This window comes from Pinus tabuliformis, chromosome 8 (genome assembly GCF_031772625.1).
Source record: "Pinus tabuliformis cultivar Carrire ecotype Pingquan chromosome 8, CPIR1, whole genome shotgun sequence".
NCBI lineage: Eukaryota > Viridiplantae > Streptophyta > Pinopsida > Pinales > Pinaceae > Pinus > Pinus tabuliformis.
Genome location: NC_142294.1, coordinates 1387111536 through 1387124892, shown reverse-complemented (window position 1 = coordinate 1387124892; position 13357 = coordinate 1387111536). Strand labels below are relative to the sequence as shown.

The following is a 13357-nucleotide window of genomic DNA, read 5'->3' as shown; positions in this document are numbered from 1 at the left end:
TAACAACCTAACAAAAGAAAACAGAGGAATCCAAACACTAAAAAGCTTAAAACAAACTCTTTGAAGCCAGCCCATCGGATGAAAGAAACGCTTTCTGAGTGTTATTAGGACAAAATTCCGTTTGAGGCTCGACCATGGCGTCTGTGCTCTATACCATTTCAATTTCTTCAGCATTTCATGGCGGAAAGAATGCGTGAAAAGCAATGAGCCAACGAGAACTGCTAACCTTTGCCGCCATGGCGGTTAGGGTTGATCTGGCAATGTACAAAAGCTTGCAAATCTCCAAAACGAATCGCACGCGCATAAGCGCAGAGAACGTGAATGCCCATCTCCTTTTTTCTGTTTTAGAAGTTATGTCTAACGGCTATATTACCTCGTGTCACGACCCCGGGCTGAATACTTTCAGCGTTTCCCGACTCGCGTGGTGCAGGACTTGAGTCGCGCGATACAGGGAAGTCGCTCCTGCAGGTAAAGGGTGTACGCCTGTTCCAAATCATATTGAATTCAGATTATCATATTAGCCCCAATCTGTTATCCTATATTTTGGCGATTAGAATTCCAGAGACGGGCGTCATGGCGATTCTTGGTGAAGTCCTCGATCCGTAGTTTAGAATCGAGCCAATTAGAATAAACTCTCACAAATACCTACACCCAATGAAGTAGCCTAAGCTCTGAAATCAAATTCCCCAAACGTGAAAACCTGCCAATCAATAGTCCAATTGCTGAAGGTCCCAAACAACGATCATACAAGATTGATAACACCGCTGGTAGCTGTGGGATGATTTTCTCTTTGACAAGTTGGAACAGGGTTAACTCAAAGGATTCCAAGCTGGATTGAGTTGGGCATCATGGTTTTTCTATTCAACATTAGGGTTTATTATTCTTCCATCCGACATTGGGATTGAGCTTTGCATTTTCGTTCTTGGACTATTAAAATATTGGGGTTGCCTTGATTTAAGCTCAAGCCTATATAAAAACTTGATTGTGATTGAGCTTGGCATCACTATTTTTCCATTCAACATTGGTTGAGCTTGGCCTCATCGTTGTTCTATCCAATATTAGGGTTGCCCCTAGCCGTTTAATCTCAGCTTATATAGAAAAAAAATAATAGTTTGAAAAATAAAATTAGTCAAATTTCAAAACAAAGATTTTTTTTTTTCATGAAATCTGAAGTTTTTGAGTGATACTCTGAAGGTTTGAGCCCATTTGACCACAATTTTTTAACATATTTCCACCAACAGTATCGAATGAATTCGATATATCTCCACAGTAGTAAACGAAATTTTGGTCAGGAAGGAAATTACTTTCAAATGCCACTTTCCTACACCAAAGAGAAGTCCTCATGTGCCAATAATCATGTGTCAAATTCCAATTGGTACCTTGAGGAATCATAGAATTTATTGTTGGATGATTACTGATATACTTCTGCCAATGTGTGGCTATCATATTGATTTTTAGGGTTATTTGGTGTTGTTGCAGGGAAAGTTGAAACCTTTTCATTATTTGGTGTTGTAGGAGGGACCGTTTGAATTTTATGGTTATTTGGTCTTGAAGCAGGGAAAGTTGAAATTTTGTGGTTATTTGGTGGTGTTGCAGGGAAGTTGGAATAGGAGTCCGATCACTTTTCACATCTGTGAAAATGGTGAAGTTTCAGAAGCAATTGGAAGGGCAGCTGGTCCCTGAGTGGAGAAACGCTTACGTGAACTATAAGCAGCTGAAGAAAATCATTGGGCAGATTCGAGAGCAGATTGTGCTGGAACAGCAAGCAGGCAATGCTACTCATGGAGCGCAGCACAGACCCACTTTCAGCATATGTACTACTCGTTCTCGAGGGGTAAATTTACTGGTACAGGATAAAAAGCTGTAGATTGATTTTCAAACGTTTACATAGTAATATTTTTTGGATTTTTGAAGGGAGGTTTTAGTGAGTAGAGCTACTTTGAAATGTATCTAAATAGTAATATTTTTGTTGCCATGTTTTAAATCAATTTTCTTCATTTGGAAGATGAATTTGGTTGGTTCAAAAAAATTTATAACAAAATAATGAATCTCAAAAAAAATTAAATTGTTATTGTATTTTTTTTCCAACATTGGTGTGATAGATCCTGAAGATGCATTATTAAATTGTTATTCCATTTTCGTTTTCTAACATGGTGAAAAATTTATGTTTGTTTGCATGGTTGCCTTACATGTTCTCTGGGTAGATGGTATGAGATAGAATCTGAGGTTAAGGGCTAATTTGGGCAGCAAAATTTATGTTTGTTTGCATGGTTGCCTTACATGTTCACTGGGTAGATGGTATAAGATAGAATCTGAGGTTAAGGGCTAATTTGGGGAGCAATTTATTGACAGGTAGTAAATCATAAAGGGCAGCCTCATGATCTTCTCGGTTCTGAGGCTGAGGAGTCGTATCAAACAGAGCTTCTTGGGCCGCTTCCATGGTTAAAGCTTGAGGAGATATTTTTCTCCAGGCTCGACTCTCAGCTAAACATGGTGAACAACTTCTACAAAATCAAAGAAAGGGAATTCCTGCTCCGAGCCAAACAGCTTGAAGTACAGCTCGAGACTCTGGTTGAGATAAGAGGGCAACTAGCAGCGTGTAAAATAGGTGATCAAGATGATTCTGAGAAGGAAATAGACATAGGTATGCAAAGAAAGTTAGAGATGTGAATTTATTTACATTTATTTAAGGTTTGTAACGACAACCATATAATGAATTAATTCATCATTCATTAAATACAAATTAATTGGTTTGTAGAAGTTTCCTTTACACGAGAAATGAAATCATGTTTGAAAATTGACACAAATATTGGTGGAAGCCAAGATTATCCGATACCACCTGCCTTTACCCACAAATGAAATAGAAATTTTTCTTTGCTCATATGGACTCCTCTTTCTGAGGAATTGGTCGAACAGTCAAAAGTGGCTGGAATCCTGGCAAAAAAATTTCAAAAAGTCTTGTAGAGGCAGTGTTTGAATGGTGTTTTTAATGGTGGAAATGAATTCAGCACCATCAAACACATCTAGAACACCTAAAATTTTGAAGTTTAACAACTATAACTTAGATTTACAAAAATCCTTGCCAGATTTTCTCTAAATATGATTGGAATTTCCATTACTTTCTAGAGAATTCTTCCGGCTAGTCAGACTACAGCGATGTAAATGCCAATAAAATAAAAATTTCCCTTTGCCCACATGTAAATGCCCATGAAATAGGTTTTCTTTTTCTTTTTCTTTTGGAGTAAATACAATGCACAAATTTTTTTCAAAGTAATCTTTATGACACTCTTTGGGAAACACTTTTAATAGAATGTACAAAAGGATTTCAAAATAACACTCTTTGGCAAAACACTATTTACATATAGAATCAAGATTTAAAATCAGCAAAAGCAATTTTTTTTAATAAAACTATAACATATTTTCAACAATACAGAAATGGCATGTAATTGGTAGGTAATGACCACATTCCAAATGTTCAATATTTTCAACCATAGAAATGGCATAACGATCACATTCCAAATGTTCCTTATTTTCCTGTTTATATAAATGGAATGTAATAACGACATTCCAAATGCTTATTATTTTCCTTTTTTTATGTTTATATTATTCAATTAAGGAGTTCCAAATAGGCTGCAATATGTGAACCAAATAGTATGAAATTGTTGGAGGAAAATATTAGAAAGTATTAATGTATTCTAATGGCAGTGCTGGGACTTTATGAAAAGAGTGAAAATAAAAAATATAAATAAGTGGTTGGCAGCGTGAATAACGTGAATCACACATTTTTTGTGTGAGGTGTTTTTGCAGAGTCTTGCGAGAATGCGAGCGCGACGAGCGCAATGAAAAATGGAACCTTTTGTGTAAGCAGGAGCAACGTTGGTCATGCACAAAAGATGTTACGTACAGCCTTTGTTGAACATTATAAGGGTCTCACTCTACTCCAAAACTACAGGTTTCTTTCAATATACCTTTTTCTTATTATGGCACGCAAGCTCCGCAAATTCCTGCGTAACGTCCCCATATTAAATTGCGGCTGTGCACCATACGGAAGCCTAGTGGAGTAGATAATATTTTTCAAAATATTTTATTTATTTATTAATTAATTTTATATATTGTTAATTTATCGACAGGTTTTGAACCAGTGGTTTATCTTGTTTTGAAAATGAACCAGTTTGGAACGGTCGACCAAATACTCTCTATATGATTTTTTCGAAAATTCTCAGGAATTAACAAGTTATAGATCACAAAAGCTTGAATTCGAATAATTTTATATATTTTATTCATTTATTAATTAATTCTATATAAATAGTAAATAAGTTATATATATATATGAATGATTGATTGAGGTTAATATGTTTTATATAAAACATGAATTTAGAAAAAGATAATAATTTTGTAATATATATAATGAATTATTTAATTTATAATTAAAATATTTTACACAAGTTTTATATTTAATTATTATTATTTGATTGTTTTTTAAATAAATTGGATAAAAGATTTTGAAATATTTAATTTTTTAGATAGATATTTTAATTTTTAACATTTGAAAATATAATATATATGTAATTCTTATCTAATAATAATATTAATTATCTTGTTTATGGGTTGTTGGATAGATAGTGATTAGGTACTTTGTTAAGATATTTTTGATGTGAAATGACTAGTTCAATTCCCTGCCCTAATCAACTATAAAGATGTTATCTGGCTAAACTTAAAAAAAAAAAAAAAAATTATTATTATTTTTAATTTATATAACCACATTATTTCATTTTCTCAATCATTATATTTAAAATAATATAATTAACTATAATTTATCAATAACATAATTCTATTTCTAAACCTATAATTATAATTATAATTTACATTTCATTTAATAATATTATAATATAATATTAAGACTAAAATTAATATAAAATTATTCCATAATATTTTAATAATTTTTTATTGTTTATTTTGTTCATACAAATATATATGGTATATAATATTTTAAAATATTTTTATAAGTAAAATATGAATAACAATTGTATTACCAGAGTTTAGTTTTGTTTATTTAATTAGATTTAAAGGGTGTTTTTTGTAAGTATTAAACAACTACCAAAATATCATGTAATAAAAGAATCTTCCATAATTGTGACATAATTTTTAGAATTTTATGCGATAATAAAAGAATCTTCCATAAGTGTGGCATAATTTTTAGAATTTTATCGATAAAAAAAAACTGACATTTTATAAGACTTAGAAAATTAAAGATGAAAAGTATTTTTTCTCGTAATATGTTAAGTATACCCCCATCAAATTTTAATTTCAAAAAATGGTCGTAATGATAATATTATAACTTTTTAATTTAGTAAAATTATTATGATATTAAACACTTCTTTCCATGTTTTTTTATATAAAATAAAATTAAAAAATATATATTACAGTAAATCAAATTTAATATGATGATCATCATTCTTCTTTATCGATACTATTGTTAACATATTTTACAAATATATAAATAATCAATGTAATTATTTCTATTTAGAATATTATAATATTTAAAAATAATTTATTATAATACTTAGAAATAATGGATTAGATTCTCAAAATAAAAACCAAAACATTTTTATGTGAACCAAAAATATTTTACTGACTAAATACTTTTTTCAATGCAGTTCGCTCAACACTTTGGCATTTGCAAAAATACTGAAGAAGTACGATAAGGTAGTAAAGTTAGAAAATAATAATTATGATTATAGCATTCGCTATGAAAATGTCTGTTAGTAAGACCAATGTCTGAATTGTTTCTGCACAGGTTACAGGAAAAGATGTGTTGGATACTTACCTGAGAGCCGTTGAAACTTCATATTTCTCAAGCTCCGACAAGGTGCCAAGACTCTCCTATCTCCATTAAAATGCAATAATTTTTGAACTTGTTGAATGAGGAAAGTTCTGAGTTCTTGACACTGGAAAACTCTGCATTTTATTTTTCTGTGAAATATTGTTACTGAAGGTTGTGAGCTTAGTGGGGAAAGTAGAGGCTCTGTTCACCAAGCACTTCAGCAAAAACGACCGAAGAGAAGCCATGGTCTGTCTGAGACCTTCTCCCAGACCTGACTCCAAGAAAAAGACATTTTGTTTAGGTACATATATTTACCTGAAATCTCAATTTATTATTCCCAAGCAAAGTATTCAGTTTAGCTACATATATTTACCTGAAATCTCAATTTATTATTCCCAATTTCGGATTCATCTTATTTATGTTGATGTGAAGATCGATGTTTTGAACTCTCAACTAAGGTTTATTATCAAGATAAAAGTATTGAAGTTTATTATCAAGATAAAAGTGTGGTAAACCTCAATTAAAGATACAAAACCTTATCTTCAAATCAATATAGATGGGATAAATCTAGAAAATATATTACAACAAGCTAAGAATCTCAGAAATCTAAAATTTAAGAAACAAAAAAAGTGTGATAAACCTCAATTAGAGATACAAAGTTCAAATCAACATACAGGGAATAAATCTAGAAAATATATTACAACAGGCTAAAAATCCCAGAAATCTTTAATCTAACCTAAAAAAAGATGAATAGCTGTTGTTTTGTAACTGATAAAAGGCAGGTGCTTTACAATCTTTAATGGAAACAGGTAGTTCAGTACGCCCTTTTAATGAGCAAAACATTGGTGTTTAGGTTTTTTATAAAAAGTTTATGTGTATATAGAAAGTGTACATTAATTTGTGTGAGAGGTTTAGTTAGTGTACATGAATTTGTGTGAGAGGTTTAGTTAGTGTACATGAATTTGTGTGTGAGGTTTAGTTAGTGTACATTAATTTGTGTGACAGGTTTAGTTTTTATTATATTTTATGTTCAAACTTTTGAAATAAGTTCAGAATAAAGGTCGAAACTAAAGTAAATCTTTAACAATACTAAAATCATTTTAGTTAATTAATCATAAGAAAATGACACATATTAGTGCGTGCCTCTCTCCCTGAATCAAGTGATATGGGGAAGTTGGTTTCAAGACCCATTATCTTTATAAATTTGCAATTGTTTAACATTTTTTATTTATTTGTGTAACATGTTCTAAAGACACCCTTCTTGCAGGAATCTTTACTGGCTGTTCATGGAGTTTGTTCTTCACACTTGTTCTTGTGCTTTCTACTCATTCTCAAATTGCAGACTACTTGGAAAGCTCAAGTTTCAGAATAATTGTTTATCCAGTTTTCAGGTATTATAGTTTTCATACATATAAAACACAATTCATTTCAAATTTTATTTGCAAACCATAAACATATATATATATCAACAAGTTTTTTCAAGACTTTGATAGAAAAAAAGTCATTTAATCTGGAAAGAATATCAAACAAACTCTTGTCCAAAAACAGTATTCACCTACTAATTTATATAAATAAAGCAAGTTTTAAATACAATTTTCGGTATGTTAAAACAATAAGAAAGAAAAAAATTATTTTAACCTTTATGAGGCTAAAGATCTTATAGAACAGATTGCTTTTTCACCTTTTTCTGTGAAGCCTCACAATAAATGCTCCCAACTTGTACACAAACCCCTCGCTAAATAGATTATCCCAAGAACTAGCTGCCATAATATCTGTGTAACTTTCCCCTATTGTATTTGAAGGCCTTGTATTCTAAAATGAAATGCTTTTTTTGTTTCCACTTTTCAGGAAGAACAAAAAATACATAATCTTTCCTCCTTAACTTAGCAATTAGAACTTGAGCTCTCCAAGAAATATTGGACTCTATGTATGTTTTTTTGTTGATGATTATGAGTGGGATTAAACACTTCAATAGAATACTTTTTCTTTCTCCCTAGTTCCTTATCCCAAATACTCTTGTAACTTATCCATAACAAAATCTTTTATCTCTTTATAGTCCATTTATATTATAATCAAAGCAATAGATTATGAGTGGGATTAAACACTTCAATATAATACTTTGTCTCTCTCTAGCTTCTTATCCCAAATACTCTTATAGAACTTATCCATAACAAAATTTGTTATCTCTTAGTAATCCATTTATATTATAATATTATAATCAAAGCAGTAGATTATCCACAAAATGAGTAACAAAAAATATTAAAAAACATACAAACATTTTTTAAAGAAATCAGATAAGATACTTAACTATCCATACAAACATGTATACTACCATTAATACTTTACAATGCAGTAGCGGGATGTTTTTTGTTTTTTTAATCTCTTGGTTTGGTTTCTGCAACTTGTTTTCTGCTAGACTATGCCTTTAATTCGATGTTGTTTGATATGTCTACAGCACATTTGCCTTGTTGCTTTTCCATACTTACATGTATGGTCTCAATTTGTACCTTTGGGAGAGGAAACGAATAAATTATGCCTTTATATTTGAATTTGCACCTAGTACAGAAATGAGATGTCTTGAAGTTCTGCTTCTTAGTACTGGTCTCACAACGATTTTCACAGCATGTGTATTTTCCCACCTTCTCCTGATCACATCAAGAAGTTCAGCCTTAGTCAAAGAGGGACAATTAATTCCCATTACCAGTTTTTTGGTAAGTAGTTGTCATCATCCTGATATTTTCAATTCTTTTATGCCCAAGAGAATTCAATTATTTTTATATATCTTCTTATATAATTACCAATATTATAGCTTATTAATTATTCAAATTCATTTTACTGCAGGTGCTTTTATTGTTTATTGTTTTACCATTCAATATTTGTTACAAATCAACTCGATATTATTTTCTTCGATGTGTATGGCGTACTATATGTTCCTCATTATACAAGGTAATATCCATAAAATCGATCCTTTCATATTCATTGATGCTCATAGTATCTAAAAATTAAAACCAGTGTACATTTATCTTAGACAAAATAGCAAAGGCACTTTTTTAAAGACAGTTTACCTAAATTCTTTAAAACAAAATCATATTGGGTTTTAGCTTAGAGTTTGGTTGGATCCTGAGATTTCCAATTCCTTTAAATATGGTGGAAACATGAGGAAAACCAAATAAAACCATGAACAAAACTATGATTTTTACTCTTATGTAATAAACCCTCAAAATCAATACATTTTGAATAAATTTTATCTTACTCAGTAGGACACCTTGTCTCTATTTAAATGTTCTTAGTATATTTCATAGTTTTTAACTTTTAAAATATGTGTTTTTCTATGATTTATTTTGATTTTACTGAGCTATATTGACAGGTTAAGTTTGCTGATTTTTTCCTGGCTGATCAATTCACTAGTCAGGTGCTTAAATCTTTTCTCAACATACTTTTCATGGCAACGATGAAACGTAGAGATTGAATGCATCAATTACTTCTTTTATTGCAAAGAATTCCATCTATTATATTTCTATTCTTGTAGATCACAGCGTTACGAAACCTTGAGAACATTTCATGCTACTACGTCAGTCGTTACTATAATGGTGGTGCAGCTAGCTCAGACATATGTTCTCAAAACCATGCTATTCAGCATTTCGAACTATTTGTTGCAATATTACCTTATTGGTGGAGATTGTTGCAGGTACGTAAAGTTACAGCAGCATTTTTCTTTTATTTTAATGAATTGACAATTCAGTTGAAGTATCAATTTTTTTAAACATAACTTTTTTCAAAGTTTTCCATTATGTAAAAATGATTTTCTAAGTGTATTTTTTAAAGCTTTGTTATATATATATATATATATATATATATATATATATATATATTGAATATGTAATTTTAAATTTTGTATTTGGAAAAGTGTTTGTATTTTAATTATTAATTTCTTTTTCATTTTACAAATTTAGAATTAATAAAATTAAATATATAATTGTATTTTAAATATTTAAATTAATATTTTTATTTATATCATGTTTAAATAATATATTAATATAAATTAATAAATTAATTCTAATTTATTAATTAAAAATAGAATTTTAATTTTAATTGATATTAATCATTATTTTATAGTTATTTAAATTAATTAAAATATACAGTGCAATGGGGTGTCCATTGATGAGGCATTGGGATGTGTGGGAAGGGCTATTCAGCACATGCCCTTTTTTTGACTTTGGTTATGCAATTCTTAATAGGTGGATTACATGTGCTAGGTCTTAAGGAGTCATTTAATAATGCATTGCGAATTGATGTCATTAACCACAACCTTAATGACTATGTTTCAGAAACTTGGTTGGAGGCTCAAGTGATGACGTTTGGATACTCTGTAGCGACTATGTTTCAGAAACCTGGTTGGAGGCTCAAGTGATAACAACTGGATACTGTGTTGCATTTATATGTTATGATGGTAGTTGGGATTATTTTAGATTTCTCCAAGAGTGACTCCCCTTGCTGAGCTCGAGTATGAGCGGGACTATGGAGTATATGCGGTTCTGGGTTGTGAGGTTGTTCGCAAACCGGAGAGATAGTGCAGCGACCATGGTAGAGTGGTGAGGGACAGTGTTAGCCCTGTTGACTGGGAGTTGTTTGTGGTGGTTTTTGTGGGTAATTCATACTTGAATTAAATTATTTCACTCTAGTTATTTTTTTAGTTGCTTCATTTTTTTGGTACACCTGGACAATGAAGTTTGGGTTTTAGCTCTGAGGATTGCAAAGTAATGGTTGAGCATGCTTTTGTTACAAAATTCGACGAAGTGTCGCAATTGTGTGTGGACAGGGTAGATTTTTAGTCTGGTTCTATGGATAGTAACCGTTTATTTGGGTGGATATAGGCTTTTGTTTGCCCAAATCCTTTTCTTCTCTTGTGTGAGGCACAATATAGGTCCCCTTGTGATGGAGTCAGAATTGACAGAAGGTTATAATGTCTTACATTTGAACCTGGCCCAGACTACCCAGTGGCGACTTATCTAATTCTAGTTAGTCTACATAGCTTGGGGTGGGATCGGTGGAATATCGTTTATGCTCTAGTTGGAGGAATGGTCCATGCCCACCAAATTTGTATTCATTTGTGTTATTGAAGTGTTTTCTAGAACACACAAAGATTCTAGTGCAAAAGGAGGTGGGAATTGGCTCTTTGTAAGAAGGCCAGCGGGATTAACATGCGTAAAGTCCAGCACCGCCAAATGTCTCAACACCGGGGTCTTGGCAAGATAGTGGATCCTGCGTTGCCATACTCTCTCTCTTAGTATGATAGCCCCACTTCTGTGGATGTCATGGTTCACATTTTTCAACCACTACATAATTCGATTGTCTAGCTTGACCAAGCTTGCCAAGATGACCATAATGACATCCTGGACTTCAAGGAACACCTCTAGCGGAATTTGTGGCAAACACATGACAAATTGGTGGGCCTTTGGGCAACTCCAAGAAAAGTTGGAGCAGTTGGAAACTCAGATTTCTCAGGTGGAGGGCCATGTCCATTGCAAGTTCAAACCCCATCTCCTCTAGGTTCAACTCTAGAACATTTAATTCTCAATAAATTCAGATAAAAAATAATGTGTTTTGGTTGTTTAGTTAGTGTTAGTAGATTACTATCTTTTTGGCAGTACATTTTGTAGTTTATACTTAGGCATGCCTTGTTCACCAATAAATCTAGTAAGAATGAGACCAATATTTTTTTGAGAAAATCCATGAAACAACTTACTCTTCTAAAATAATAAAAATCCTTAATTAAAATATACAATTTAAAATTTATCATTTTGACAACAACAAAATTAACATAAATCTATATTAATTATTTAATTATATTTTAAATCCTTAATTCAATATTTCAATTTATATTATTGTATAAAACCTAATAATTTTAATTTTAATTTACTAATAATAATTTTGTTATTATTGAACTCTCTTTATAATTTTTTTTATAATCATATTGTATAGATTATATAAATTTGATGTTATAATATTTTAAAATTAGATAGCTATATTATATTTAGTTATTTTAATAAGGTGCTATAATACTAGTAATTTCAAATATCATATTTATTTATTAGTTTATATTTATTTTAATTTGAAATTTATTTATTTTTTTTAGATAATTTATTTAACATAAATTTAATGTTTAAAATATTATAACTTTTTTAATTTAATCCTTAATTGGCCCAAAATTATCCCGCTCATTTTTCAATTTCACTAAATTCAATACATATAAATAACAACAAATGTTTACAAAAGATTTTTTGGCGAAGATCACATGAAATACCATTTGTCGACAGTTTCAAACCAACAAAGATAATGAAACTAGGTAAAATATAATAGCTAAAAAAACAAATATTTAGGCGTTTCAAATTTATAATAAAGTCATTATTTTTCATGATTAATACTATGTAACCATTATTCACTTTTCCCTACCATAAAGGCAGTGTCTAAGGAGGTGGCGCGATGATAGGAAGGATCAATCACAGATTGCCAATGGTGGAAAGTATATCTCTGCGCTTATAGCAGTCCTGGTAAGGCTTACATACGAAACCAATCAAACGAAGCTATGCCTCGCATTGTACATAGTATCTTCTACCATCGCCACTGTCTATCAATTTTATTGGGACGTTGTCATGGATTGGGGTTTACTTCAACGGAAATCTGTGAACCCTTGGCTCAGAGATCAACTCATATTGAAGAGCAGAGCCCCATATTTTATTTCGATGGTAAATTAAACACATTTCATATTTTTATCTTAATTGTTTTTTATAACCTAAGTTGCCTGCTGAAAAATTCTACATGTGATGGAGATTTCGTTTTGGTGTGGTGAATTAAATCTTACAGGCTGCTGATGCACTGCTTCGATTAACTTGGCTGTATTCATTAATATTACATCAAGTCTGCGGTTTTGAATCCATTGGCCGCAAGCACTTAGACTTTATTTTTGGAATGGCAGAAATTGCTCGCCGTGGCATGTGGAATTTTTACAGGTTTGTGAAACTAAAGGAAAGAGTATTCATGTAACTGTAATTTGGTGTGGCCAACCTATGGAATTTTGAATTTCTGTTTGAAGATATTCTGTATCAATCTACGACCTGCTATTTTATATTTTGTTTCTGTTGAAAATGTATGTGCAGAGTGGAAAATGAACACCTAAACAACGTGGGCAAGTTCAGAGCAGTGAAAACGGTCCCATTACCATTTAAAGACATTGGTCAGGAGGGATGAATATTTATTTTTATATCATTGTCCGCAAAGCTGTGATGAAAATGAGCATCTCAACGGCTTCGGCAACCTTAGAACAGCTTTCCATTGCCATTTAAAGACATTGATCAAGAGGGATAAATTCTGATTTATTTTTTATATGGTTGTTCACAAAATTATAATCTATCCTGTTTTATCTCGTTTTTCACAAAATTGTGATTTATCCTTTGTATTTGTAAGATTGGAGGAATATGAAATGATATCACTGGGAAAGTGCCAAATTTTTTCTTTCCCAAATTAAGATTTTCT

The 13357-nt window shown here is 31.2% G+C and overlaps 1 protein-coding gene across 1 annotated transcript; it reads left to right on the top strand.

Moving 5' to 3' along the window:
* The first annotated feature begins 416 nt into the window (after window positions 1-416).
* LOC149240726 (phosphate transporter PHO1-like) lies at window positions 417-13072 on the top strand. Its single transcript, XM_089370297.1, has 15 exons — window positions 417-468; window positions 1597-1846; window positions 2353-2644; window positions 3808-3952; window positions 5658-5706; window positions 5798-5869; window positions 5996-6125; window positions 7092-7215; window positions 8280-8535; window positions 8666-8770; window positions 9192-9236; window positions 9354-9512; window positions 12289-12570; window positions 12689-12834; window positions 12982-13072. The coding sequence occupies exons 2-15, from the start codon at window positions 1640-1642 to the stop codon at window positions 13070-13072; spliced, it is 2103 nt and encodes a 700-aa protein (XP_089226423.1). The 5' UTR covers window positions 417-468; window positions 1597-1639.
* Window positions 13073-13357: the final 285 nt, after the last annotated feature.